Source organism: Takifugu rubripes, chromosome 4 (assembly GCF_901000725.2).
Source record: "Takifugu rubripes chromosome 4, fTakRub1.2, whole genome shotgun sequence".
NCBI lineage: Eukaryota > Metazoa > Chordata > Actinopteri > Tetraodontiformes > Tetraodontidae > Takifugu > Takifugu rubripes.
This window is the reverse complement of record NC_042288.1, coordinates 8,728,258-8,756,128: the sequence shown is the minus strand read 5'-3', so window position 1 is coordinate 8,756,128 and position 27,871 is coordinate 8,728,258. Positions and strand designations below refer to the sequence as shown.

The 27,871-nt window shown below is 42.1% G+C and overlaps 1 protein-coding gene across 6 annotated transcripts; it reads right to left on the bottom strand.

Moving 5' to 3' along the window:
- Positions 1 to 1,044: 1,044 nt before the first annotated feature.
- On the bottom strand, positions 1,045 to 27,353 carry itsn1 (intersectin 1 (SH3 domain protein)). Of its 6 annotated transcripts, XM_011603172.2 has the most exons (47): positions 27,180 to 27,353; positions 25,420 to 25,606; positions 22,733 to 22,791; positions 22,154 to 22,246; positions 21,958 to 22,021; positions 21,721 to 21,881; positions 21,312 to 21,497; positions 20,934 to 21,009; positions 20,747 to 20,847; positions 20,573 to 20,636; positions 20,364 to 20,501; positions 20,113 to 20,207; positions 19,783 to 19,922; positions 19,493 to 19,615; positions 19,098 to 19,247; positions 18,783 to 18,923; positions 18,493 to 18,580; positions 18,243 to 18,382; positions 15,110 to 15,234; positions 14,675 to 14,952; positions 14,159 to 14,451; positions 13,795 to 13,809; positions 12,666 to 12,910; positions 12,403 to 12,580; positions 12,238 to 12,324; positions 11,979 to 12,127; positions 11,727 to 11,806; positions 11,476 to 11,648; positions 11,358 to 11,403; positions 11,150 to 11,271; positions 10,793 to 10,916; positions 10,397 to 10,591; positions 6,523 to 6,644; positions 6,289 to 6,395; positions 6,102 to 6,203; positions 5,943 to 6,024; positions 5,568 to 5,666; positions 5,402 to 5,485; positions 5,182 to 5,265; positions 4,956 to 5,087; positions 4,800 to 4,880; positions 4,604 to 4,725; positions 4,449 to 4,531; positions 4,249 to 4,332; positions 4,038 to 4,102; positions 3,399 to 3,507; positions 3,176 to 3,324 (listed from the first exon to the last, which is right to left on the bottom strand). In XM_011603172.2, exons 3-47 carry the CDS (start codon positions 22,758 to 22,760, stop codon positions 3,176 to 3,178), a joined length of 5,403 nt encoding a protein of 1,800 aa, XP_011601474.1. In that variant the 5' UTR covers positions 22,761 to 22,791; positions 25,420 to 25,606; positions 27,180 to 27,353. The 6 variants fall into 6 exon arrangements, with proteins under 6 accessions (XP_029690526.1, XP_011601474.1, XP_029690528.1 ...); XM_029834666.1 differs by lacking the exon at positions 25,420 to 25,606 and having other exon boundaries at positions 1,045 to 3,324; positions 27,180 to 27,352; XM_029834668.1 differs by lacking the exon at positions 25,420 to 25,606 and having other exon boundaries at positions 14,159 to 14,448.
- Positions 27,354 to 27,871: the final 518 nt, after the last annotated feature.

Below are 27,871 nucleotides of genomic sequence, written 5' to 3'. Positions count from 1 at the left end.
AAGTTCGCAGATGATGTATTTTTACAAGATATTGCAATGTTTTAGAGCACCCCCCCAGTGTCTGTGACTCACACGCATGACACTGCGTCGTGACTGAGGAGAGATGCGACTTGGCAACGACCTCCAGCGTCGCCCCTCAGCAGTGATGGAACGACACGAAGAGCTTTCCATCTCAAACAGATATATATATGAAAATATGGAGAGAAAAAAGGGGATTGTGAGGAGTCAGTAGACATGGTGAGGTGGGGAGAGATGCACCGAGCCACCTGCTGTGACAGCCTGAACGTTGTAATATGAGGTTTTGAAAAGTCTGTTTTCATAAAATCAATGCTGTCTTCTGCAGCTTCTGCTCTTCCCTCGTGGAATCTCGAGTAGCAGAAGGAGGCGGTAATGGAGGGGAACGAACAGGCCTAAGGAGGAAAGATTAACGAAAGACATTTAAAGAAGGAGCAGACTGCCATGGATCACTGGGGATCCTGCTCTATTTATAGGCTTGAAAATGTTGTTTTCAAACTACAGCTGGGTTGTTGCATCTGCACCTTAGGTCAGTCGTGGCTATTAAAAGTGACAATATCACCCAGCTGCAGAAAATCAGACGGAAGCTCTGATAAAAGCAGGTTATTTTTGCTGTCCTTGTCCTGTCTTTCCCTGACGAAGGTGAGCTCAAGGATGCTGCTCCTCCATAAAGTCTCTGGAGCTTATCGGCCAGGTATTGTTAGTCATCTGGCGCTGCCTCCAGAAGTCCTTCATTCAACCTGCATCCCCCCCAAACCTACAAATCTGGATGAAAGAGCTCTCCGAGAAACATTTCCAAGTCGTCAAAGCAGAGAGAACAGAAAAAAAGCTTTGTGGGAAAAAAAGCCCCCAAACCCAAGGATTAAAGTTTAGTTGCCACCTAAAATGCAAGCTAGCGGAGGGGTTTATTCTCTTACCACAGCCCGCCACCAGGGGCAACCAACACATGCACACACCAGCTTTGTGTGTGCATGTGTTGGTCTCTGGTGATATTTAGCACACTCAGTCAGAAAAGAAAGACAGCTCTGGTCTTGGTCCAACTGAAGTTTATTCAGAACATTGAAAGACAACAACAGACATCATCCTCTACATTAATAATTAACAGCGGCTGTCTCTATTATCCCGTAACGCTCATATATTAACTCTCAGACAGCAGTAGTATTATACACATCCTGAAAGGTGGACAGCTCAGGTTCAAACTGGATTAGGTTAGATTCAGTACAATGTGGTAAAGAGGGCAAATGGGCATGTATGGGGACATTGGACAAACTCATCACCATCAGCTTCAGGCAAGAGATGAAAACAACCACACACACTTTTCTCCTCAAGCTGCTCAGACTTCTGATTGGACAGTGGCTGGTCACTAAGGTAACTGTTGGTTATATCACGGATAATTCTGCAACGATGGCATTAAAACAAATGGATTTACTACATTTACTGAACAGTGAAGTAACTTTTAAAATAACACCTCTTTTGTCCTGTGGGCTAAACTGGGGGCCCAAGTATTGTTATCTGGTCCAACTCACTAATGTGGCAGCCATTTTGAATACTCGCATATTGTACGAAAGTTTTCCTGTTGCCTCTAAAAGTGACTCCTGAGTACATTTTTGTACGCACAAAGCATGTTATTAAACTTGGGATGACAAACCAAATGAAATGTGAACCTTGCCCGCTTTTGTTTGGCACCTTCTCATGCACAAGCTAACACAATCTAATAAAAGAGCAACTGGGAGAAAATGGAAGCTAAAAAAACACATTTGCTTTCTGAATTACTCCCACAGCAATGACAAACTAATGGAAGTTATTTACTTTAAGATATAATCATTTTGATGAAATATCTGGATTTAGAGTATGGCGCTGCAGTTTAGTCTAAAGCTAACTAGCTCGTGTTATTGTAATAAGACTTTTCTGATGAGCTGGAAATGTGTTTCCAAGTTGTTCTATCTGTTAATAAGTATTTTAAAATGAAAATTCCACCGCTCATGTTTCACACCAACATTTACAAGATCATATCAAAAACAACAACTGGCCACAGTGTACAAGGGGGCCTCAAGAGATGCTAAAGCATCACCTGCTAATGAGCTTTGCCCAAATGCTGATGGTTATTTAGAGGTGTTAGCCCAGTTGTTATCTCTTGCAATAATAATAACACATCCATCTTTTTGTCTGGATTAGGGGGAAGGAACTATCCGTCCCTTTAAAAGTGCTAGTATCAGTAATATAATTTCCACACCTCGGTCCCTGGAATGCATATTAGTCAAAAAAATTAAATGAGTGATTGGATATTTCAGTGATGTGTTTTGAACATTATTCTAGACATTCTTTTTTCTCTTCACAGCAGCTCCATTAGTTTCCCACCTCTCCCCATCTGTCCACATTATATTACCTTTAGTAAAGATGCATGTCTGTAACCCCACTGGACACTTATCACGCACCCTGCCTTTCTCCAGTTTATTTAGCATTAATAAGTCTGATTAGACCTGTACAGATTTAGCACTGAGATAAAAGGGCAGGTGTTCAGGAAGTCAGAACAAGGAACGGGGAAAAAAGATGAACAGATGACCATAAGACTCAGAGGGAGTGTAATAAAACATAACGTAAACAATAAAACTGACAACTAATCAGACCTTCAATTACCCTGCCCATCTTAACACTTGTACAGTCAATCATTATCTTACAAACACACTCTCTCACACGCGCACACACACACACACACACACACACACTCACAGGTTTGGGTTTGCTGGGACTAAGAAGAAGGACTGGGATTGTCACTGGTGTGTCTAGAAGACCGATCTAGCACAGGAAAGGAAAACAGTACCAACCCGGCTGATCTCTGAGGACTCAGCAGAGGTGGACAGAAGTAGACGGAACTGGACAAAGTCACAACAGCTCTCTGCCTTAATTTCTCCTTCAAACCTCTAGAAGTATTTAAGAGTATTATTGAGCCTATTTGACTTAATGACAGGAGTGGAATATTACTTTAATATTACAACCTTCTTCCCGCCTCCTAACATATAAATAAAGAATAAAAAGCAGTACCTACACATAAAAGAACCTGAATTTGACCAGAGTAGTGGTGCGGTCCAGCCCGGTCTAATCCAGCCCACCTCTCACATCACATCTGTTTGCGCCCAATCCAGTCTACCAGTTCAGAATTTCAGGGTTCCTCAAACAGCTGAAGGTCCAGCCTGACCACGATCTCTCCCGTGGGAACCTCGTGGAGCAGCAACCGTTTTGTGATCGGCCCTTTGGAACCCTGGTCCTTCTTTATTTCAGCCAAACGAATCTCTGTCCTGCCCAAGAAATCTGAGACACAGAAAGAAGAAAGTCAAAGAGCATCTTTTACCTTCAGCAACATTTTATGAAAGACTGTTACCGACCGTCTGGAGAGAACTGGTCCCGCTCAAACACAGTGACACACAGGACGTCCTGTTCCAGGTCCTTTATGAAAAACTGACAATTGGAATTCCACTTGGGATTCAGCGTGTCCTGAACAAAGAAGAGAAAGAAGAACTGCACAGTTAATGATCGGACACTCGACATTTGTGTTTTTACCTCCGTTAACTAGTCTCCGTGACAGGAAATGTTGGTAGTGGGCCAAGGAGGAGCTGTATAAATCTGGTGATGTTCTGGATTCCAAAGGGACATTTTATCCTCCATAGATCAAAGCACCTTGGCATTGGTCTTAAAGCAACCACTATGTTATGTAACCTAGCATTACTACTGCCTATATACAGCACATACTGTGGTACGTGTAAGTCACAATATGTGGGGAAATGACCTGCCTGTCGGAGACCCGAACTACAGACAAATGAAATGCAAAAGTCCCATTTTTTTGACGGCCTGCTAGGTTTTCTGTCCGACTAGGCAGAAAATGCTTTCGCCAAGAAAGAGGGGATTCAACATGTCGACTTGGTAGAACAGAAATCCCAGCTGGATTAGGGTCCTCCAGGACTGGGTTAGCACAGCCCTGCTCTACATGCGTTGTTCCAATGCTTTTAAAAGTAGACACATCATACCTGCAATGTTTTTGTGATATGGCACTGTGAACCCATGGTTACTTCACAGTATGGGTTGCTTTTCCCTGGAAAAAAACATCAGAATTCAGCCACTGAATAATGATAACAAATATGGGAGAACAATAGTATACGTTGATAGAATTATGAGTCCTAGAATGTCAATAAGTTGTTTATTTGAATGGTATAAACCGCTTCAGTGATGACATCATACCATGAGAGCGACAGGGTTTGAGTTCAATTCCCTCCACGATGTTGACCATCAGCCTGCCGATGCCCGTGGCCCTCTGAGAACGCACTGATGGAAAAACAAACTTCAGTTATTCAAGTCAGATAAATAAGAATCGGCGTAATTTAATCGCCATGAGGAAACCTTTAAAGTGCAAAGGTTGGGAATGAAGAAGGAATAGACACCTAGATATGCCTTCTCTCTCTTCTTCTTCTCCGTCTCAATGAAAAGTTCCGAAGCTGCCTTTATTTTCTGAACCCACGCCGTCCTGCACACGTGAAAATCAGGAGAAATGCTCTTGGTTCTGAACATTAGTTCAGCCTTAACCTGTCACCGTTACCTCTCGTTGATGCTCTCCGCCCTCAGAGTGTAAACTCTGTCAATGTGAGAGATGTGAAAAAGAGGTTCGTCTCCCGACGGGTCGGTCGGCAGCTTCACCAACACCTCATTGAGGAAGATCGGCTGCGAGAGGCAAGACGGACTGAACTGTAGAGGCAGGTTCATGGCCGCCAGTGCAGCAAAGGTCGGGTACTTACCGTCTTGTACATACGGTACTGCAGGTGTGTTTTCGAGGAGAAGACTTTGTCTAAGCCGGACGACCCAAGTGGTTTGGTCACCTGTGAATAGTCACAAATATTGGAGATGGCCTGGCAAGACATGGAGATTAAAACTGAGAACACGTTGCACCTCACCTGTGTCAGCAGCAGGAAGTCGTTGAAGAGGAAACCATAGAGCTCTTTGCTGCTTTTGGCTTTGAACAACTTCCCGCTGTGAAGGAACTTCCTGGGACCCAGGCAGTTGGTGACAGAGTTAAAAACTAGTTGCTGGAGGACACAGAAGAAAAGATAATTAGAGAAATGATGGAAAGATCAGGAGAGAAACGAGAATAACAGGCAGGTGATCAGCTTTCTGCTGTACCTCCGAAAGACCTTCACACTGGACATGAGCCTGAATCCACTCTAGACGATCAGAGTTCTCCTTTTCCCTCACGCCTTCATTCACCTAAACACACAAATCTATCAGATTCCGGTCGCCTGCGCAGGGGTGAGATTCACTTGTGGACAGCACATGCTGAGGGAGGATGCCACAGAGGTTCAAGGTGTTTTAAGTGATTGAACATTATGGTTTGTATTCTCACCTGTGAACAAAGCTCCTCAGCCTTCTCCAGCGCAGCTTTCAGGTGGCTGTGGTCTGGATGGGACTCTGGAGTGTTCTCTAAGATCTGAGGTCGACAGACAGCAAAGTGAGAAATACGTGTGCTCCCTTCAGTACTGAGCTCCATGCGTTTTTGGCGCCCTGCGTACGTTCTTTATGATGAGCGGGTAGCGGGTGACTCGCTGCATGGGCTTGAGCAGAAAGCTGGACAGAGGCATTCCCTTACACCTGGGATCCATGGCTAACCTCTGATGGACACACAGATGAGAATGTATCTTAAATCCAATTAGCAGCAATTCATGGGCTGCACACCAGCAGACGTTTTATTCCTGTTCTGTGTGAACAGCGACACCTCGTGGCAGACTGAGGTAAATGTCACTCAACAGTTATGAGGGAAGGAGCAGAATCAAATCTGCAGTTCTTGTTCAGAGTAACTTAAATCTGTCATTTTAGAATCTGGAAATCATTTAATCATCACGTGTTTAAAATAAACGCTGTTGTGCCTGTTAGTGTACGACTGCTACCTTCAGGAAGTCTTTGATGTCGGGATTGTCGTCAGTTTTCTGCTGAATCAGTGTGGCGCCGTTCAGCTGACACGAACAGAATCTGCCCACACGAGAAACACGTTTACAAAGAGATGATGATGAGAGGTCACCAGTGTGTGAGGAGACGGTAGGTGAAACCTGATGTAGGGCTGCATGTGAGGCAGTTGATTGGTCAGGATGTCACCGATCATCTTCACTGGCATCCGATCACCTGACATCTTCTTTCTGACTCTCAGAGCTCTGTGAGGGGACACAAGGGTCCATTAGGAGTAGAATTCATGACTTCTGTTCATATGATCTGACAGCAATTCAGTACTACAATTACTTGAGCAGCTTGATGTTGCACATGATGAGCTCCTTCCAGTTGACAAATATCATGGCCACTTCCTTCTCTGTCAGTAGTTCGCACTCCAGCAGGGGTTTGTGAAAAATCTGTAAATTTCCCCACATGTAACTCATCACTTCTGGCTGAAACCAGCCACATAAAGAAACTGGGCATACTTATACTTTACTGCAGACGTTTATTGGAATAAGTATCACGATCAGGGGGAGTGTTCACCTCTGTGACGAGCTGAAGGTCGTTGACGTAGTTCTCCTCCGTGACGATGAGCTCATGGATGTAGCCCTGCCTCTTCCTCTCCATGGGACTCAGCATGTCCAGCAGATGGAGGTCAGCGCACCCTGAAACACAACAACCAGACATGGAGAAGAACACAGCTGTCAACCCACCATCTTAAAATAACCCGTTTTAAACCATTACTGACATGATACGTACCTGATATCGACAAAGAGGAAGTGGGGGGTGTTGGTGCTTGGGCATGAGTCTCAACTGTCTGTGTGACTCATTTCCCAACTAATCAAGAGGTTTAAAAATGGTTCTGACAGATGAGTAAGTTCTAAAGAAATCAATGTTTTATTTCTATCAGCCAGTTGAACAGCAAACGTCCTCGTGAGGTCACGTGACAGTGTTTGTGATGATCAGTAATGAGGCCAGTCCTGCGCTCGTCCCACTTAGCCTTTAATAATCCAGACCACTCAGATTCAACACAATCCCCACCATTAAAACCTCACAACACCGTTGCCAGTCATGCCGCGCAAACCTGTACAGATTATTCTTTCACTCCTCTTTCATCCCATTTATGTATCCATCTCACCATTTGTGTCCATAAATTTACTTGTTCATGGTTCCCACTCATCTGTGCACCCACCAGTGCCAAATACACCCACATTTGGTCTGATGCTGGTCCATTCACCAGCATTTATTAATTCATATGAAGCACCGAACATCATGGATTGGGCTGAGGATGGATGTCACCAAGATTTCATTTCTTTTTTTTTTTTAAAGAAAAAACCCTGAGCAGACCAGAGCAATGCTTCAGGATGGACATAAACAAGAGTTAAAAAAAATCATAAAAAGGGTTATTTAATATAAAGTATACCGGCATATAAGTGCAGGTTGCAACAAATACAATTTTTTACTGATGTGAAGCTCAGGTCTTGTCTACGGGAATCTTTACAGTATTCTAACCTAAAATACTCTGACACTGTCAGTCAAACAAGACTTGTTTAACAACCCAAATGTCCCAAATTTGGGTGCTTTGTTTGACAGCCAACAGTCTGATGCTCATCAAACAATCAGACGTTCACACCGACTACAGGCGCAATGAAGGTGAAAGTTAATAATTATAATAACTATAATGCGTATCATAAAAACTGTAATGAAATAATAATTTCATTAGAATGGGGGGGGGGGGGGGGGGGGGGGGGGGTGAACATTAAAATCACAATACTGTCATTTGCATAACATTAAAAAAATACAAATTTGATATGGCATCCGTAATAATACAAGTCTGTTGCTATGGGAACCAAAAGGATGATTCTTTTGTGTCAATACTGATTCGGCATTAAAACGATTTCCAAAATTAGACCAAAGAAGGAGGAACAGTCTAATGCATGTTTTTAGACTAACCCTGCTATATGAAACAAATCTAGGCCCCATTTCTTCACTCTGATACATCACTGAACCTCCAGTTAGGATAGAAAGATGTTGTTTTGCCCCAAATATTAACAAGAATGATTTCAAGATCTGACCACCTTCCACTAAACATAAGAGTACCAAATCTGTGATGAGTGTTATGGCATCTCATCATCATAGCAACAGATGAAAATTAAACAAAAATACTAATTAAAAAAAAAAAAACACAAAAAAAAAAATCAGTCTCTTTAAAGCTAAAACATTTACATGATGTTAACCTAATGATAAAATCATCACTGTCTTTTCACAATGTTCAATGTTCAGTGCATGCTCCAAACTCAACTGTACCATCTTGCATTTTAGGGGTACGTGTGTCATTTGACGAGCTATTATTTTCCATGTCTGCCCTGAGCCAACCCAGTACCATTCAAGCTGCTCGCTCCCATCTAGACCTCTGTTCTCTTCACAACGCTTCCAATCCCGTCATGGCATTTCAGGAGCAGAGAGTAAGAAAGAGCCCAAGTTTACTTGCCGTTCCCGCTGTATTAGTGAGATCATATATTTACAGTAACACTTATATTATAATTTAATGCTATTATAGCCACAGATTTTGCACAGAGCTCTATATCGCCAAACTGATTGTATTTGCGATGCCATTTGCGTTAAGACTTCCCGTCTGCTCTCCTCAAATGTGAGTAGATTCGCAAAACATTCTCCACGTGTAGATGGCCGAGCCAATTTTCTGGGGCACCTGAAATGTGCTGCGCCTTTTTTTGCTAAAGAAAAAAAAAATCACAAGCAACGCAACACAAATGTAAAGGCAGACTAACGAACAGGAGCCCAACAGAAAGGAGCAGCACCAGGGTTTCAAAACTTTAGCTGCTAGGACTTAATTCAAGACTGTCTCCTCTCTTTTCATCCCATCCGATCTCCATCTGAAGTGGTGGGACAAACCAGAAAAGAGAAGAGAAGGGGGAAGAAATCTTTGGCATTAAGGAGAAGGAAGGAGGAGACTTTGATTTGAGATCGTCCTCCTGTAGATAGTGGGTCGTTCTGTGAAGCTGTGGGAGGGGAGGGGTTAGTGGGGATGGGGTGGAGCCAGCAAGTTGGGCTGACAGGTGAATGAAGCTGCTGATGGGAACCAGGTTATAAAAATAAAATGGGAAAAAAGGAAGGGTGGAGCTAAACTACTGGTTCAATCTCCCATAAAGCCACAAAATGACCCACTATCCACTTCACCACTCTCGGATAGGGCTGTGTATATGCATTTATTGTTCATACAATGACGTGTGTGTGTGTGTGTGTACAGTGAAAGCATGTTCATCAGTCCAATCTGAGAGGAGGGAACTCAATAGTTTCTCCAGCAATCTCCTCCTCTCCTCTCGCTCCTTATCTAAACACTATCTGACTGAGCAAACAAAAAGAAAAGAAGAACAGATGGAGGAGAAGAGAAGAAGAAATCTAGAGATGATGGGACTATTGATCTCCTCCACGTTGAACAGTTTGGAGCCAGAGCCTTAGATAAACAGAGTTTGGTCAAGTCCAGTCAGAGCTGTGCATAGACAAGGTTCTGGCCACTACCGCGCCTTTTAAAAATGTACAGTTTGCCTGTCTGTCTGTTTCTCTGGCTTCTATTGCTGAAGAGTCGCCATATCCGGGTCATGTGACCTCTTGCTGCTGTCCCATTGGTTCAGTGGCCTAGTGGGTCTCTTTGAGGGCTTTGAGGAGAGGGGGGTTCTGGGTAATGATATGATCCTAGAGAGAGGACGACAACAACAACATCAACAAAACAAAACAAAACAACAACCAGTCAGGTGCTACGTGGGTGGAGCATGCAACAGGACAGTGTGGAGGTGTGGTCTTTTGCAGCATAGAAACAGAGGATCTAGAGTGAATATCACCAACATCAGGCCAGTTCTGGTTGTCTACCAATATAATTAACTACAAATAATCATCATATACAGTCAATAAAATAGAAATCGCATGATATTACTATTGTTATAGTTATTTGCTGCAGTAATAAAATCCAAACAAGCTGCTCTTCAGCTCCAAGGAGCTCAGTCCAGCTCTTAGGTTGGCATGCGTTCACTCACTCTAGAAACTCCAAGTCTATGAGCGGATCATGCTGAAGGGAGGCATGCAGGAAGAGGGCAAACGCACACATGTTTATGGACATACACGCCATACAAACACACAAACACCACCCAGAGGTGTTAAATGGCTGAGTGGTTTTCAAAGAGGCCCAAAGGAGTGTCAAGTTCAAACCAATCTAGGGTCAAAAACAGGGACAGCATCTCCACACCTGGCTCTGGGGTGGGTGTGTGTGTATAGGAGAGAGCAACTGATTAACTGTATAAATGTGACCGTGTGTATGTGTAACATTACATGTTAATGTTGAGAAGTGATGTGTTATTATTGTGTGTGAGAAATTAGCAAGCGCATGTGTAGGAATACTCACACTGTGCACTTGGATCCGTGTCTGTAGTGAGTTTGACGTAGTTGCTGGGAAACAGCCCCTCCCTCCCGTTAAGCTCTCCTTTCCACCAATCACAGTCGTCCTTATTGAGCACGTTGATCACCTGACCCTTCTGGAAGGCGAGCTCGTCATCGTTCTGGGCCACATAATCATACATGCCGATGACCTGACACAAAGCTTCCAGAACACAGAAAGCATGTCACACAGATTTCGCAGGCTTTCCAACATTAAGGATCTTTTGTGAATGAATTTCTAAAGAGAAACACAAGTTTATGAACACTAAATTGACTATAGAAAAGTTAACACAAAGGTGACAAATTTACATATGTCTAAAATAGCGAGGCAAAAGTGAGGCGTGTATGGAATGTTTGTGTGTACCTGGGCAGGCAGGTGCCAGTTTAGGAGGGGTAGGTTCTGTGGGTGTTGTCTTGTTGGTGCTGGGACTGAGCAGCTTCACATAGTTCGCAGGAAACCAACCGATCTGACGCTTCTTCCCCCGGGCCTTAATAAAACACAGCAAAAGAAAAATTGTCAATATTTGATTGCATGCTACTCAAAAAGCCTTAAAGTACATATAATTGGATACTTATAGAGAGGTATTTTAATGAAAAGGCTGGATTTTAAATATTCGATACATTTTTTAAAAAATCCTCTAGATAGACAAATGATTATATCCTATAACTTCTTTTCATGAACAAGTAGTATTATCTCTCTGATAACTGGAAACGTGCTCACCTGGAGCTCACCCTCCCACCAGCCACCCGGATTCTTTTTCCTGATGAGGATGAGCTGTCCGGGAGCTAACGTCAACTGCTCCGCTCCCGTAGCAGTGTAGGGGGCAATGACCTGAGCGATCTCTGGTGGCCAGATACAAATTTCTACTGTTCATTTCTGTTTGATGGAGTTTGTATGGATCAATGTTCTACAGTAAATGAAAGCTCACCTGGTTTCTTTCCCAGACTGCCCGTCTTCCCTGCTGATCCCAAAGCCTAAAAACAATGAAGACAATGTTTACTTCAAATCCACCAATAGATCAGAGCTGTAACAGGACAAAGCATCACCTCTGAGGCAGAATCTCGTGGTTTGACATAATTAGAAGGGAAGACTCCTATTCTTCCACCTGTTGTGCCCGTCCACCAATCCCCTTCTTTCCTTGTTACCACAACAACTTCTCCTTGCTGAAAACTGAGGTCACCCTGTTCCGTGCTCTCGTAAGTGTACATGGCCACATATTCTGAGCAGATATGAGGATTGCATCAAGTTAAAATGACTCCTTTTCACAAAATAATGCACATTTGTTGATGTCAGTTACCTTCTCCAGACTCTGAGGGTTTTGTTGGGGAAGGGGAAGGTCTTTTTCCATTTGGCGGACTTTCTGACACTATAGAATCACTGAAAGAAAAACATTTGGGATTTAGTGTATTTCATGATTATTAACTATTATTTATAGGGAAAATCCTGCTTTAACAACCCCCCCTATATTTTTCGACACATTTTACAGTCTTATAAATATTTATTTGGCTCACGGATGTCTATTTGCATTATGAAAGACATTTTAACTCACCTTATGTTTTTACTGCGGGTCGCTGTAGCAACAGGAGGTGCCACCGCGGTAGAGATGAGCTTGACGTAACTTTTGGGGAACCATCCTCTCTGTCCAGTCTGCAGCTCACCTAACCACCACATATCCTGCTGCTCCAAAACCGTTATTATCTGCATTTAAAACAAGAACAATACATTTTACACAATGAAACAAAAAGGAATCCGACCAACACAAAACACTTTCATTGCATGCGTTGAAAAATAAGTGAGCAAAACCGTACTTCGTTTTTGTTGAAGTTGAGGTGGTTATCCTTCTTTGCCCTCCATGGATACAAGGCCTGAGCCTGTAAACCCTCAACTTTCTCACCCTGGCAGAGAGAAAATTACAGTTCTGTATTTTTTTTAGAAGAGAACATGACAAAGAGCAAGGCAGTCTTGGATCCTACTTGTCCTAACACAGGAGAAGGAGAAGAGCCTGTTGTCATGGCAGCCGGTGTAAAGGCAGAGCGCTGTCGTAGCTGTGCAGATGGAACACCGAGTGAAGGATTTTGACTGGCTGATGAAGACGTGGGCCACGCATCCCATCCTTCACTGTCTGACTGATTAGTTGCATTAGAGGGCCAACTAGAAATGTAAAAACAGAGACAGGTCAATCAAAACAACAGGAAACGCAAATGGATACCAGAACGGGCATTAACGAGATACTTACGTGGTACTAAAATCAGCCCAGTTACTGTTGGAGGAAGAGGTTGAGGAGGAAGTGTGTCCAGGAGCTGGTGGTGTTGTGGTAATTGGTTGCTGGGCTGAGGTGGGTGTGCCTGAGGCTGCTGCACGCAAGCTGATTGGGGCTTCACTCTCAGGTATCTTCTCGGCATAATTAGCTGGAAACCATCCAGTGCGTCCCCTGAGTTCTCCTCCCAACCAACCGGGCTCGCCTGTTTGAGATTCATCCACCTGTAAGAGCAGATAAGTAGAAATAAAATAAGAATACGCGATAAACATATGCTTAAACTCATGGCAGAACTGTTTTTTGACTGGGTTTTTGTATGTTTCTTTCAATTTTCAGACTTACTATTGTGAAAAGTTATAAAGCTATATGAGCACAAGTAAAGGCTGTTTGCAGGCAAGTGGTTATGTGCACGCACAAGTGCTTATTTAGACACAAACATACGTGCGAAAACGGTAAATCATTTTTTGCCAATATAAGAGTTCAAATTAGAGGCGTATGTTCACCAGTGTATGTTTTTTTTTTCCTTTACTGCAATAACCCTTTCGGGGTCACAGGAAGCTTGCTGGAGCATATCCCAAGGCAGGGTACACCACTGATGGTGCTCGGAAGGTATCCTGGCACCTTCCCTCGCTACCAGAACACCTTTCTTGTTTTGTTCGCACTGGGGCTTAAACCGATATCCCTCCGCTTATCAGCCCAGCCCCCTACAGACTTAGCTACCACCACCCGAGTTTCAAATGTGACAGGCCACAATGATCCACTCATGGTAAATTAGGTATAATTAAAATTACGTTAGTAAAATAATCGAATAGAAAGACAATGCACCAGGGATGTATGCTGGGGAAACTGACAGCTGGAAACAAATAGGACTTGTGATAACAACATTAATGTCCTTTCTTTGCAGTCTGTGTCGTCATGGCAGTATGATGACAGCGAGACATGGTCAGTAAATTAAATTAAACCTTTACGCCACATAACGTGGGCATTCAAGTCATTCATGACAAATGAATGATTACAGAACTTTGATGGCGTGCAACAGTAGAGAGGGTTTAGATGAATGCAGCCACATGATTGGTGGAGACACACTGAAAGGGGGACAGGAACTTACCCATTCCCCCTTCACCTTTAGTTCGCAGAGCAGAGGAGAGAGAAGACAGTTAATATACACACAATGCACCTCTCTGTCACAGACCCCAGTGAGACTGAATTCTAAACTAGTACATGCTTAAACATGAATGGGCACGAAGGTTTACATCCATAGGTATATGTTGATTGTATATTATAGAGTACATTATACTCCCATTATACTAAAGATGCTGGTGTTGATTGTTTGGGTTACGGTTTGGTTTAGGAAAAACTGCTTTTATTTTAAGTTCCACAGGGTGGAGGTCGGTGGCCAGTCCTCCAGCATTCTTATTCAGATGGACGGAGGATAGGTTCTGTCATACCTTTATACGCATAGTAATACATACCATTATTACATCCCCAGGAGTGATGCTGATCTCATCATGGCTACGAGCGTCAAATGGATAAAGCGCTCTGTAGTAAACCACCTTGACTGGTTGCTGCTGCTGCTGTGGTGCTGGCAGCTGCTGCTGCGGTGGTGGCAGCTGCTGCTGCGGTGGTGGCAGCTGCTGCTGCGGTGGTGGCAGCTGCTGCTGTGGTGGTGGCAGCTGCTGCTGCTGTTGCTGTGGTGGTGGCAGCTGCCCAAAGCCACTGACTGTTACCTTCTGATCAAACAGACTTGGTCCTGGAGCCTTCTCTACTGTAGACAAACAAAACTGTTGTAAACATAGCCTAAAATATCATTTAAAAGTATAGTATTTATAAAGTAAACAGGCCTAAACGGATACCAACTGATACCAGATGTTACTGTGAGTAATGGGAGTCACCAAGGGCTTATTGCAAAATAAACTAATATAATCACCCTGTTTTGTTTAAAAAAAAAATATTTCATGCATTTTGTTTTTGTTTAATATGAATCTCACCTGCAGAGGCCCAGGGATCTGCTGACTGAGAAAACAGCTTGCTCAGCTTCTGCTGCATTTCCTTCTTTCCTCTCCCCTCATCTTCCTTCTCTTCAGTGAAACCCAATCCCTTCCTGCCTTCTTCTTCCTCTTCCATGCCTCTCCTCTTCCTTCCCTCTTCTTCCTGAGTCACCCTATTTAACCAGGCATGGGGCGCTGAAATGGAAGCTGGGCTAGGTCCCTTGAGCGCACAGCTTCCTGTTTCATCCTTCCAGTTGATTCCCTCCTCTGATGACAACCTATTGCAATAAAATAGTTAAGGACATCGGAGGTGACTCAACAAAACATTCATTTTCAATGTTAGAAATGTTCCTTATAGAAATATATGAATATTATTGTATGATTAATCGTATCACTTGAAGTTCACTGCTATTCAAAAGCAGATGTTATTCATACCGACTTTCCTGCAGTTCAGCAGACTTCCTCTCAATTGGCGTCTGCATGTGAACATGCATATGTGGCTCTGCTTCCAGCTCCTTCTGTTTCTGCCTCTGCTGCCGAGTGTGGATTTCCCTCAGCTCCTGCAAAGCAGCACGAAATATCGGAAGGAACAGAGATGAGGAGGAATTGGGATCAGAGGGCCGGCTGCTAAGGTTTACCACTGACAATAACAACAACTAAGAACAGCAGCAGCGATGTGAGAGTTAGTCAGGTGAGCAAGGCAAGCTCCGCCCCTTAAAGCCCTCAGGAGTTGCAGTTATGGGATACAAGTGACAAAAGTGTTTTCAATTCTACCTGTGCTCCAATAGACTCTTAAACTTGATTAACATTAGTAATATATCTTCAGTTGTTGAAACCTTTTAATCTCTGAGATAGAGGAAGGGCTGTATACAAGTGTAATCTAAAAGAAAATGTGACAGTTCGTAGTGTTTGACCGACAATCAGCAGTTAGCAAAAGACAACTTGACGGACAATACCAACTAAAAGCACTTTAGTCTAAATTATGCCGCATCCATCCACCAAATAGTAGACTAAAGTGACTCTGATTCACGTGTTGGTAACACACCTCATCCATATATGTTCTCCTGTTTAACAGAAGTTGATTTTAATGCCAACTGGAAAACTTATTGTTGCAGCAATCAAAAAAATCCACTCCTTGTCTCTGTTCACTGGGAGGGCGGAGCTTGCACATGGTAGTGTGTTCGTACGAGGGGTTATAGTTTTAAAAAAGGGGATAATGAGATGACGGGAGTTCAAGGGTGTGCAGAAAGGTGAGAGGGAGTTCTGTGCAGTCATGACAACCACCTGTGCCATCAGAACATTCTCTAACAAAAAAATAAAATAAAACCCACAAATCTGTTTCCACATTCCAGCCAAACAACCAACGCCACCAGAAACAAGCAGCATCGTAAAAATACAACTTCAAATCACCTGAAACAAGTAGTGTAGGGACACAGCATGCCAAGCACACACCTACATACACAGACACACACTCAGCAAGAAGCCTGTTATACTCCCTCTCAGGAGGCATCGTCAGGACAGAAAAGGGAGGCAGGAGGATAATATGTGAAACCGTACAACATAACTTGGCCAAGTCAGACACACCTCGACTGCTGACATACAGTCATGTAGCGGTCCCTGTTACATATACAAATAAACATACAAACATTCTATCACAGGCTCACGTTCATGCTCATCTTGTTAAGAATCTTCAATATCCTGTACTAACTGCACTTTTTGCTAGATTTATTAATCTCTATTTAGATGAAACATGCATGCCATGTAACCAGCTGCATGTCAGTATAACATGCAAAAAAATAAATCACACATGCCCTCTTAAACTAATTTGTAATTAAACTTAATCCCTGGGTCCAGATAACAAAGATAAAGTACTCTTTCAGCTTCAGCTCAACATGAAAAGCACAAAGAAATCATATAGTATCAATAATTTAAAAATTTTCCTAGTTTTTAGAATTAGCATTGGGTTGAAACACCAGAACCAAGTCCAAAAAGGTGAATGTCAGTGCATTACCATTATCAAGCCACAAACAGCTCAATATTAGCCAAAAATCTACAGGCATCAACACATCTACCTGCCTTGAGGGGGTATGACAGTGCTCTAACATGTTAATTCAATAACTATGAAGTGGTGGCACATTAGTAATGTGAGAAGGCTTTTTTTTCTATTTGATAAGTAGATCTCTCTTCATTTGGGCTTTTAAATAGCCTGCTAAACCAAATGGAGGTCCAATCCAAATGCAAAAGGTGCATTGTTAATTAGGTCCTGGTGTGTTCTCTCTACAATCTGTTAATATAGTATAAACCAGCTACAATATAACCCCAGTCCAGCAGTGGCAGTGTGCTCTACCTGTCTCCCTCTCTGTTCTTCCTGAAGCTGGAGTCGCAGGGCTTCTATCCTGGCACAGTGCTTGGCATAGAACTCACACAGAGACTGGCATGGCAAAGGAGTAAAAGGCCAGTATAGGAGATAAAGTAGAAAATAATGAAGGAAGGGTTTATTGCGTGGATAAAACAACAGAATAGGAAGAAAACAAAGGCAGGTGGTGATGAAGCCGCAAGGTTAAACAAAAGAGGAAGACAAGAAGTACAATGGGGGAAATGTACAGAGGTAATATGGGGATTAAACGTCCCAGCAGGTGTAAGACACAGGACCAACAGTGGATTTTGGGAAGAAAAGTCATGTAGTCAATGAGATTTCAGTGCCTGCGCTTCTTTGTCTCCCTCAGACACAACTGCACCTCACTGAGGAAACAGAATGCCGGTTCTGCTGGTTTCATTTGCGGTCTTTGTGTCACTTTTTCAAATCCATGTGTCGTGTAGAGTAAACTGAATAAACCCAGGAAAGAAACTTTATTAGGTTAGCCAACAGAAAAATCAAGTTATTGTGTTCTGTGTCGTCTCTCTCTTCCTCCCTTTTTAGTTTTATCTGAATTTTCTTCTGGCAACAGAAAATAGGATTAATTATTCTCAATTTGAACTGATGCAAACATTTGTCTTTGGACATGAAAAAAGCAGCGGTGCTTCAATCCTGACTACAATCCCTTCATCTTGCTGGGAAAGCCAACAGAAACCGTAGTTGCGCGTGTTGTGCGCTAAGCGCACTCTCTCATCAAGAAAACAATCACCATTAACAAAACATAATAAGCAAGAGAACAGATAAAGGAGTACAGGATGAGATTATAGATATATTAAACTAATGTGAGGATGAGGTAATGAGTAAAATGACAAGATGGGATTTTAAGCTATAGTCTTGTAATCAAGCCACCGTTTTAGTTAGCAGTAGCAGTGTATTGTTACAAAGAGCCAGCAGTAGTTAGTCATGGAACTATTTATTTCAATTAATTAAAGCAACATAACTAATCTAGTGCTGTCAAACAGATTAGTAAATGTGATTACTTAAACATGTTAGATGAACAAATACCGTCCAGCCAATATTGTAGCCGTTCAAATGACTTCTGTGGCTGGTCCCTAATTGTGTAATAATAGTAATAACAATACTAATAATACTACTACAAGTAACCTTTATCATGTATTTCTGCACTAGTGAACATTGTTGTAAACCGTTTACCTTCAGCTGTGTATTAAAAGCATCTATTTCCAGGAGTTTGGCTCGTGTTTCTCTCTCCACAGCATCGAGCTGCTCTCTGAGCTGCTCTCTGCTTGTTTCTTTCTGCTCCACAACCTTCTGCAGGGACAACAGACTGTCACCTAAATGAGCCAAATGCAAACACAGCAGATTAGGTACAGAAATCTGTACTGATTTGTTAGTTAGGAATAAAAATGTTAAGCAATTATACTTATTCTTAGGTTAGACTCACGATGAACACTGTTCTGCTGAACGTTTTTGAGCTGGTCGCTGAGGTTCTGTTTATCGGGAATTAGCCTCCCCAACCACTGCTGTGAGTCCTGCACAGGGTCAACATGAAGGGAAGCGGTATTCATAATTACATTTGTTTTAATAGATTTTTTGACAAGTTCAAGCTTAGACCCTAAAACAAAACAGTATTACAATATGACTGAAAATCAGAACTGTCTGTACATACCATCATCCCTTGTTTTAAAACCTGTTTAGTTTAAAGTGAGTTATATGTATGTTGTTTGTGTGTACCTGCAGCTGCTGTTGGAGCAGTGTGATTTCAGCAATGCGCGTTTCCCTGGTCTGATTGGTCTGTTCCACCTCTCTCCTTTGAGCAGCCAGGCGAAACCTAACGTCCTTCAGTTTACCCTCCAACTGGGCTTTCTTATCATTCTAGAAATGGGGACAAAGACTTGTAAAGTATCTGTTTGTATTTTTCAGAATATCTTCTTTGTCTTAAGCCGATCTGTTTTGAGTCAAAATACAGTATATTTAATCCCTTGCTGACAGGTTACAATAGCATAATTCTCTCTCCCAGGTGAGTATGTGTTCTCCATGTTTGATTACCAGGGCCTCCAGTTCAAATTCCAAGGTCTTCTTTCTTGCTTTGAGCATCACTATACTCTCCTGCTCTCGGTTTCTTTGAGTCAGAAGTTCCTGGCGACGCTGACGCTCCCATTCCAACTGACGCTGACGCTCCAATTCACGCTTAGCAGCCTAGCCATATACATATAACAGATAGATGTAGTCACAGACATTGTATATTCTACTAGTCCTTTGGGGCAGTGGCCACAACAGTGTGGCCTTTTGTTTAGGGCTTTGGAGAAATCTAAATTAACATTACTGAATAACTGGGATTCAATAGGAATGGGATAAGAAAGGCCCCTAAGTTTTCTCCAAAAATGCAAATTCAATTAAACTGCAGATAACCAATGATCATTTCTACTTTGTCATATCCTTGCCTCTCTCCTTTCTATCTCTTTGCGACGTTCCTCTTCTCTCTGTCTCTCTAGTTCTCTTTGTTTCTCCAGCTGTTTTTCTTGTTCCTGCTGTCGTCTCCTCTCTTGCTCCAAGCGTTCACGCTCCTAAAACAAGCAAACAAAACCCACACGCATATTTGGATTGTTGTGTCACACCGATTAGTTCCCTTCCTAGTATAAATGCATGATAAAAAGTTACATTCATACATGAAAATAGATAAGGTTTCTGACCTTTGGACATGAAATATAGAAAATACTACAAGCAAGCTTACCTTCCTTTCCTGTTCTTCTCTTTCGATTGCCGCTAGCCTCTCTTGCTCCTTCCTCTGCTGCTCCTGAAGAGCCTGGCGTCTCTTTTCCAATTCCAGGTTTCCTCTTTCAAAATTCTCGCGCTTCTTATCCTCAAATGTTACTGTGGAGACAAAGTCACACAATATAGACAACGTAATGTCCACTGGCTATGATTTTACATTTCATAAATGTATTAGCACCATGTTTCTACTTAAGTACTATGAAGATTTTGCATTGAAAGCACAAGGCGGTGGGCAGCAGTCTTTTTGCTCCAGTTCGACCAGTCATATTGCATGTGCAGATCCAATCACCTGGGAGTTTTTTCTCTGTACTGCTCTCCGTCTCCTCCTCAGTTTCTTCTTGGACACTCTTATGATCTGACTGAACACTGTCACTTCGCACGCGCCTTTAAAAACATATTATAACACAATAAAAAGTGAATTACAGGTAATACATTACATTTCTGGCAATAAATGCTTGGCTTAGAGTATTTACAATATTTCTCTGTAAAAATATGAAAGACAGATATTCCTATTGTGGGGGATTTGTGCATTTCGTTCACCTGAAGGTGGGCGGAATGTAATCTGGTGGTAACACGGACGGTAGAGGCAGTCCTGACATCGCCATGTCGATGAGGTGCATAGCTAAGATAAACTCCTCAGCAGTCAGCTTTCCATCCTGGTCAATATCTGAGAGGCTCCTTAAGACAGAAACAAACATTGTTCGTGACATTATTTTAAAACAAAGCATGAATGGCTTCAATGTACTGACCATATTGTGGCCAGCTGGCTTTGAGGCAGACTGGACTGCATCAGGATTGTGCGAGCTTGGGGACCTGAAATACAAGTCAGGCGAAGTAGGCGAGGGGAATAGAAGAGAAATGGCTTTAAATCTTGAAAATGATGATATAAAATATTGTAATAAAATAATTTCATGTTTGAGTACCTGTGAGATGGCCACTCATCATCTTGTCATGGGAGTTAAAAAGCTGCCGGTACTTAAGCCTGGAGGATTGAGGAACAGCCCAATCTATTGTCGCCTGCACACTGTCACAAGAATCAGAAATAAAAGAGTTTTGTATTTGTAGCTCTCCTGTTCCAACAAAACGACCAATATTTAAAGCATTCCGTACATTCCAGCATCCAAGGATGGTCCCTTTTGTAGTTTAGTACTGGATCGATTAAATGAAGGCTTGTTGATGGCTGGAACTGAGACACACAGAAAATTATGAGTTTTTCAGATACCTGGTTCAACCAACTGCAATATCTAGATCATTTAATAATTTGACTGGTTCATTTGTATTGTAATCAACTGCAGTTCTGTTGGCTTTAATTTAGACTTTGTTGTGGGAGCTAATGATCCCGAGAACAACGCAGCACAAAAAAAACACAACCTCATGGCCAGAAAGCTGAATATGAGTGAGTATATTGTATGTAAGCAGAAGCTTTTCACAACGCTCAATGTCAACAGACAGATTTTCTCAAGAATGTTCCAAATGCTTTAACAACACCTGGGTGAGAGAAACCCGGGAGGGTCTGCATTATTCCTGTGGGTGGGGTGCCATTGGCGATAGGCTGGGGGAGAGGAGGTGGCCCAGATGTGATGAGCGGTGGAGAGACACCCACAGGGAGTGGTGGTAAAGGGAGAGGAGGCACGCCTGGTAGAGGAGCTGCAATGGAAGCCATGGGGGGCAAACCTGGTGAATTAATACATTTTTTAAGAAGCAGAGAAACCTGGAAGAGCAATAAAACTTCAGACCTCATATACAATGCTATTGAGGAAATGCTGAAGGACTACATATGTTTGTATAACAACCTTGGAGATTAACACAGTCTTGGTATTAAACCCGTTAAAGCTGGTTTTGTTTAAAAGTAAAAGGAACAGATTGCCATCTGAATTTAAAACATGCAGACTCATACCAAAACCAGTCTGTGGGGGCATGGCCAGTGGAGGTTGCTTCATAGTAGGAGGAAGTGAGGGGGGTAGAGGGTGACCTTGGAGTTTCAGTTTGATCAGTTTCATGGCGATTGAGAACTCGTGGATATCCATTCGTCCATCACCATTCATATCGGCCAGAGCCCTAAAAGTGGATTAGAGACAAGTGGTTAAAGAAACTGATTACTTGTGCCTGTGACCTTTCTGAGCAGTGGACTCACCAGATCTGTGCCAGGATAGGAGGGGGCAGTCCCGACTGAAGGAAGAAGTTCCTGGCTTGATCACCTTGATGGCAAAAACAGATGTATGAGCCCGCAGATCATATCCCAAATAAAAGGTTACTAAAGATGTGTTGGGTGGGTTTAGGGAAAAAAATAAGCTATGAGACACATTGTGAGAGCAAACAGGAACCATTACCTGTGATATATCCCCCTGCATTTGGAGAGAGGCTGTGAAATTGCTGATCATGTTTGGCTCTTTCATCCACCGAGATGAGAAACACATCTGGACCTAATAACGCACATGCACGCACATGCACACAGTGTACGGAAGGGGAAGTATGACAAAAACGCATTAGTAATGAGATTCAGTTCCTTTAAGATGATTCCCGCAAAATGTTTCATCTCAGATATCAATGGATACATACATGGATGGATAAGGAAATGACAGTGAATTGAGTAAATTTGAGTTACTATTAGGTGCAGAACAATTACATGGCAAAAGAATCCTGCTACAACTGTCTGGTTTTGGATTTCATGACTGGATTTCATAAAGGCTGACTCTCTTCATTAACCTGCAATTAAATTGACCAGGTCTTACATATGTTATATTCTTGTTTATATATATATATATATATATAGCTATTGTACATATATATATTGTACAGCTGGAAAACTATAGCGCTGATAGTGATGTGACTTCTTGATGTCAAGAGGAAAACATAAATATCAACTCTAATGACAAGAAGTGAACTGCAGGTTAAATACACATACTGACCTGCAAATGTGGTCGGGAACTGTGCCATGGTTCACTCAGTCTTCCGCACTATGCAGCACCTGAAAAAACACATTTTGACGCATTATTTCTCAACAACGGCTAATAACCAAATACATGGCGGGGCTGACAGGTTAAGTTCCACCAGCGAGCCCTACTGGTGGAAAGAGAAGTGCATTTCGACCAAAGGATCTTTGAGCTCTCGGCCCTTGATCTTCCAATGATTAAGCCCGAGGGGCTTTGCTCATGAAGCAACTACTATACTGTCACCTTAACTAAAGGTTTCATCCCAACCAGTCGTGAATGCACCCACATCCTGGTAATCAGACAAACTCAGACCTCTTTCCTGCCACCATGATTCTCTAACAGAAATAACAGTCCATAATCAGCTACACCAATACCCAACCCTTCCAGCAAAACTTACCCTCAGATATTCCTGTTTTTTCACCCCCTTTTTACTGGTTCTTCTCCTCCCTTCTGTCTGTGTCATGTTTTCAGCTTCAGCCTCATATATGGTGGTATATGAGTCACTAGTATAACTCCACCTTAAAGGAGCATGGTGTTTTTAAATGGATTGGCTTGTGCAAGATGTATAAAATGCATGGTAATTTTATTTTGGAGCTCTACATTTGACAGTTTTAAATTGCTGTTATTTAATGGTGTTTCTTTTAATCCAGACAAATGAGCCTTCATATTTAATGTACCTATTTCAATACATCAAAAACAATGGAAAAAATACAGCCATAATCAACTGTTTTTTGTTGTTCATTCGGTGCCATTCCAAAAGAGGAGGAGATGATGCGTCAGACTCATGGGAGTCAACAAAAGAGGCCAGTAAAACTTTCCTTTTCTCGACTGACAGCACTTCAGAGTAATAATAAAAAAAGCAACACTTTTTGCTACGGTAATTAAAAATGATAAAGTTTTGACAAATTTTGACAAAAATGCAATCACCAAATCTGAGTATACGTCTGTGCACAGAGGTATGTTAATCAGATCCAGTTCTCCTTCCCTGCTGCTTGTCTTTGGCCAGCAGATAAACGATAATAACAAACATCTGAATATAAGAACTCGAGTGGGTTTCTGACTTTTCCTTGGTGTGACACAACCTTGTTAATGGCCAAACACACAAAAATCACAATGTGCTTTTTTCTTAAAAAACTTTTAATACATTTCCTACTAATGTAATAACAGAAAAATGGGGCTCAAGTCCTTATTTAACCAGCAAACTTAAAGTGCACACAATAAGCACACTACATTATGCAACTATTTGCTCATTAAAATCTTCCTGGGTCTGATGAAGGGCACATGTGCCTCACCATCAGAGCAGAAGGACAGGAACTATCTTAACTAGGTCAGAGGAACAAAGCCCACTCTTTAGAACCACATGCTTCCATGGCGTCTACAAAATACTGGCAGTGTGCAGCTCCTTTACTTTCAACACTAGTGAGAACTTATTACATGAGACTATTCGATGTGCATTAGAATATAAGGACTCCAGAATATATCTACATGTGAGTTCTGTACATGCACAAATGCTCCATGCAATTAAGTAGTGCATATTAGTTACTGTGTATATTAGTTAGAAAATGAATGTACATGTAAATAAATAAATGAACCCAAACCTGTGCTCTACCAGAGCTTCATTGGGTCTTTATTTTATTTCAGAAACCAGAGCTACCGTACTTGGTGCAGTGCTGGGTACATAAAGGCACCCACAACAATACCAGATGGTTGATTGTTGTGTGTGTTGCTGCTTTAAGATGACACTCTTCATTGTTACAGTATTAACGGACATCTCTGACACTAATTCAGTCACTTCTGTTTGACTGTCGGTTGGAGTCAAGAAGGATATTGTGTCATTGTTCCAATCGTTACATTTTTCTAATGCATTTACTCAATGTGTAAGTGGGGCCTTTGTGCTGTTTGTCTCATGTTATTATTTTTGTACGAGTATTGTATTTTCAGGATTAGACTGTAATTAGAGCACTCCAATGGTGGTCTGTTTTTAAGGCTTGGAGCAGATGCCTGTTTAAGCCCCTTACTCGCACCAATACACACATTCTCGCTCTGGAAGGGCAGTTGCATATCATCATTCAGAGGAGGCCTCAGACGCCTCTTCTCCCCCATTCTCTCATTTTTCCCAACATTTTACATCATTCCTCCCTCATTTGAGAGAATTATTTTCTGAACCGACCCTCTGTTCTTGATGACACAGTGCAGAATACTTGAAAAGAAAAGACTAAACATTTGCAAGTGTTTCCTTAATCCAAATTGGTTTATGTGCATAATCTCCTTAAAGTTGACTTGTTTACTTTCGTTTTACCATCTCACTCGTTGCTTTCTAAAGATACGTCTGAATTTTTGTACATAATTGACAGGAATCGGTCAGGAAATTATTAGCACTCGTATTCAAACTGTATTTCCATCTGCTAAAAACCAAAATTAAATTGTGCTTTATCTTTCTGTACTGCACTCACTCGCAGTGAGGGTGAAACACACGAGTTTCTATCTGCCAAATAAAGGATTTCCCAGTATAAATGCTTCCTGGTGTTGAAGACATAATGGGTTTGTAGTCTCGGCTCAAACCTGTAATAACAGCAGACATGGCAACTTCCATGCAGTTACACAATTGCAGTTAGTAATAATTGCACCATCCTAACATCAGCATTTTTATTCTATACACTCACCAGCTTTCTAGCTGACACTACACAACGACTCGCTCTGAGCTGAAGCTTTGCGTCTCTGTCTTATCACACACGGATGACAGTCAGGCTTGAGGTGACAGCACACCAGTCAGAACACACCCAGAACTACGGCTGCGCTCCGTCCGTGAGCTGCACTTGTAGGACTCCACCCTCCTCCCACAGCCAGCTCCTGTTAGCGCCGTAACAAGAAACGATAAAGCGTGAAAACTGTGCCCGATCAAACACACGACTGAATGCTGTCCGAAGGGGCCTGCCTCTTATTTTGCTTATTGCAAAAAGAATGTCACATAAAATTAATACACCGTGTGGCTTCATGTCTTAAGCTGAAAGGGATTAGCCGTGGCAGCAGTAGCTGCAGTGTGAGAAAGGGCTGTACATAGTGTCCCTTAATCCACCCAGACCACTGGAAATTATTGGTGCTAGATGAAGGTTACTGATTATTCTTGTGTGAAAATGTTCTGGCCCAATATTCTTGAGGCAATTCTTTGTGACATACACAATCATTTTATCTGTATTGGTGTGTGCAGACAAGGTGAAAAATCTAAAATTGTACATGTGAAGTCACAACTATGTCTGCACGATTAATCAGCCAGAACATTACTAACATTTTCACCATCTGGTTAAATGATCATTTTTGTTTTTTTTCTGAGACATAAATGTAATTCCAGATGAAGGAAGTAATATGTGGGTGACATGAATAGACTGACTCCATTCATTGACTGAACAGGGATTTAGATTTACAAGTGAATTATCTAAGGAACAATGCGTAACCATACAAGTATGAAGGTTTGATGTTTACATATATATTTTCTAATTCCAGTCATCAACAAGATATAATTACAATCACTGGCAACTTTTTTTATGGTAGACTTGGGTTTTTGCAGGAAGGATAAATGTCAATAACAATAAAGCAAACCTCGTACCCAATTAGGAACAATTTAGGCTGCTCATTCCTGATTCATTAACAATTAGAATAAAGCAAATAGTAATTAATTCAAATCTCATCTGTGTGAACCAGTAAGAAATGGACCAACAGCAACATTTTCTATTTCCCAGTGCATGTGAGGGGTAAGCATAGAGGACCTCAAGCATCAATGTTACCATGGGAACGGTCGTGAATGATAGGTACAGTGTGCATAGTTCGGTCAATGACACTTGGATTGTTGTACATCTCCGTACACAGGATGACTGTTGACAGTCCCGTGCAAGAACTAGAAACTTATGTTTGTCCGAGCTCTCTGGCTCATTTGGTTTGGGGTTAAAAGAGCAAAATGTTTTGCTCCATAACCCCAAACCAAATAGATGCTTAAGAGCGTGCGCTGGGACTCATTATCTTCACACTACTTAAATCGACCACCACGCCATCAACCAATCAGATAATTGCTGACGCTAAAGGTGACCGCAAGTGTCCCAGACAATGTGGAATGAACGTCAGGTCAGGCAGGAAGATGCCGTGATTTGATAGTAGCAGGCTGGCTAACTGTCAGTAGCTTTGCATCGCCTTAACACTCCACGTCCAGCGACTGCTAGTACAATAAAAAAAAAAATCCATATAAAGCTCTATGGTACGCTAAATTACAACTTGAGGCACACGTATAAAGTTCACAAGAAAAAATACTCAAGTAACGGCACTTGCGTTGATATTAAGGCAGCTAGCAAGCAAGCTAACATCCAGTAGGAAGCTAACATCAGCCCGCTCGGGGACATTCTTTCACACCACACATACTACACTCAGCTCTTACCTCATACTTTATTTTCCATTGTTATAGGTTGAACAGAGTTGCTTCTTTGTGTTTATGTGACCATGCAATGTGGGCCGTTTCCCAAACGTGCAGCTTGAGCACAAAAGCCCTTTCCGGCGACTCTCCGGTGGTTCCGAAATCCCAGTCGACGACTGAGGGAGCGCTGGAAAATGGGGTAACGCTCCCAACCTATCGCGAGATGTCCAAAAGCCATGGCTGCAATCCCGCGAGATCTTAGGAGACTTTAGGTGGAACGCAGGTATAAGATCCAAATACAGTAAAAATACAGATTTAATAATAATAAATAAAAACCATGTAAATACGGCAGGTGAGCTTATCAGGATGGCAGCTATTTGAGACTTGCAATTTCATAGCCACGGCGCCCCTTCCCAAAACACACATACACATTAATGAATAGGCACAATAACTCTATGAAGTAACATCATGTATCCTGTAAAAGGGGTGATTGTTAAAACTGAAAGACCTTGCATGGTAATCTATATCTTTGATAGTAACACTCTTACATGCCCGGATACTTTGCATGTTAAATAGTCATTTGCAACATGCTGCGAATTACTTGTGAGGGAAATGGCTCTGTGAAAACAGGGCTTAGTAGTTTTTGGTAATTGTGCTTTTTATTTGTTGTAGTTGTTATAGTAACTTCTCCATGCAGTTAGGTATCGTTTTTCTGT

What these genes read in the sequence shown, in the direction of transcription:
- itsn1 (XM_011603172.2), bottom strand. Translation starts at nt 22,760, where the DNA reads ATGGCACAGTTCCCGACCACATTTGCAG. An exon ending in AGATCCCTGGGCCTCTGCAG is followed by an intron (nt 14,452 to 14,674) that starts GTGAGATTCATA and finishes GTTTGTCTACAG; the next exon opens with TAGAGAAGGCTCCAGGACCA. An exon ending in GCGGAGAGCATCAACGAGAG is followed by an intron (nt 4,532 to 4,603) that starts GTAACGGTGACA and finishes TCACGTGTGCAG; the next exon opens with GACGGCGTGGGTTCAGAAAA.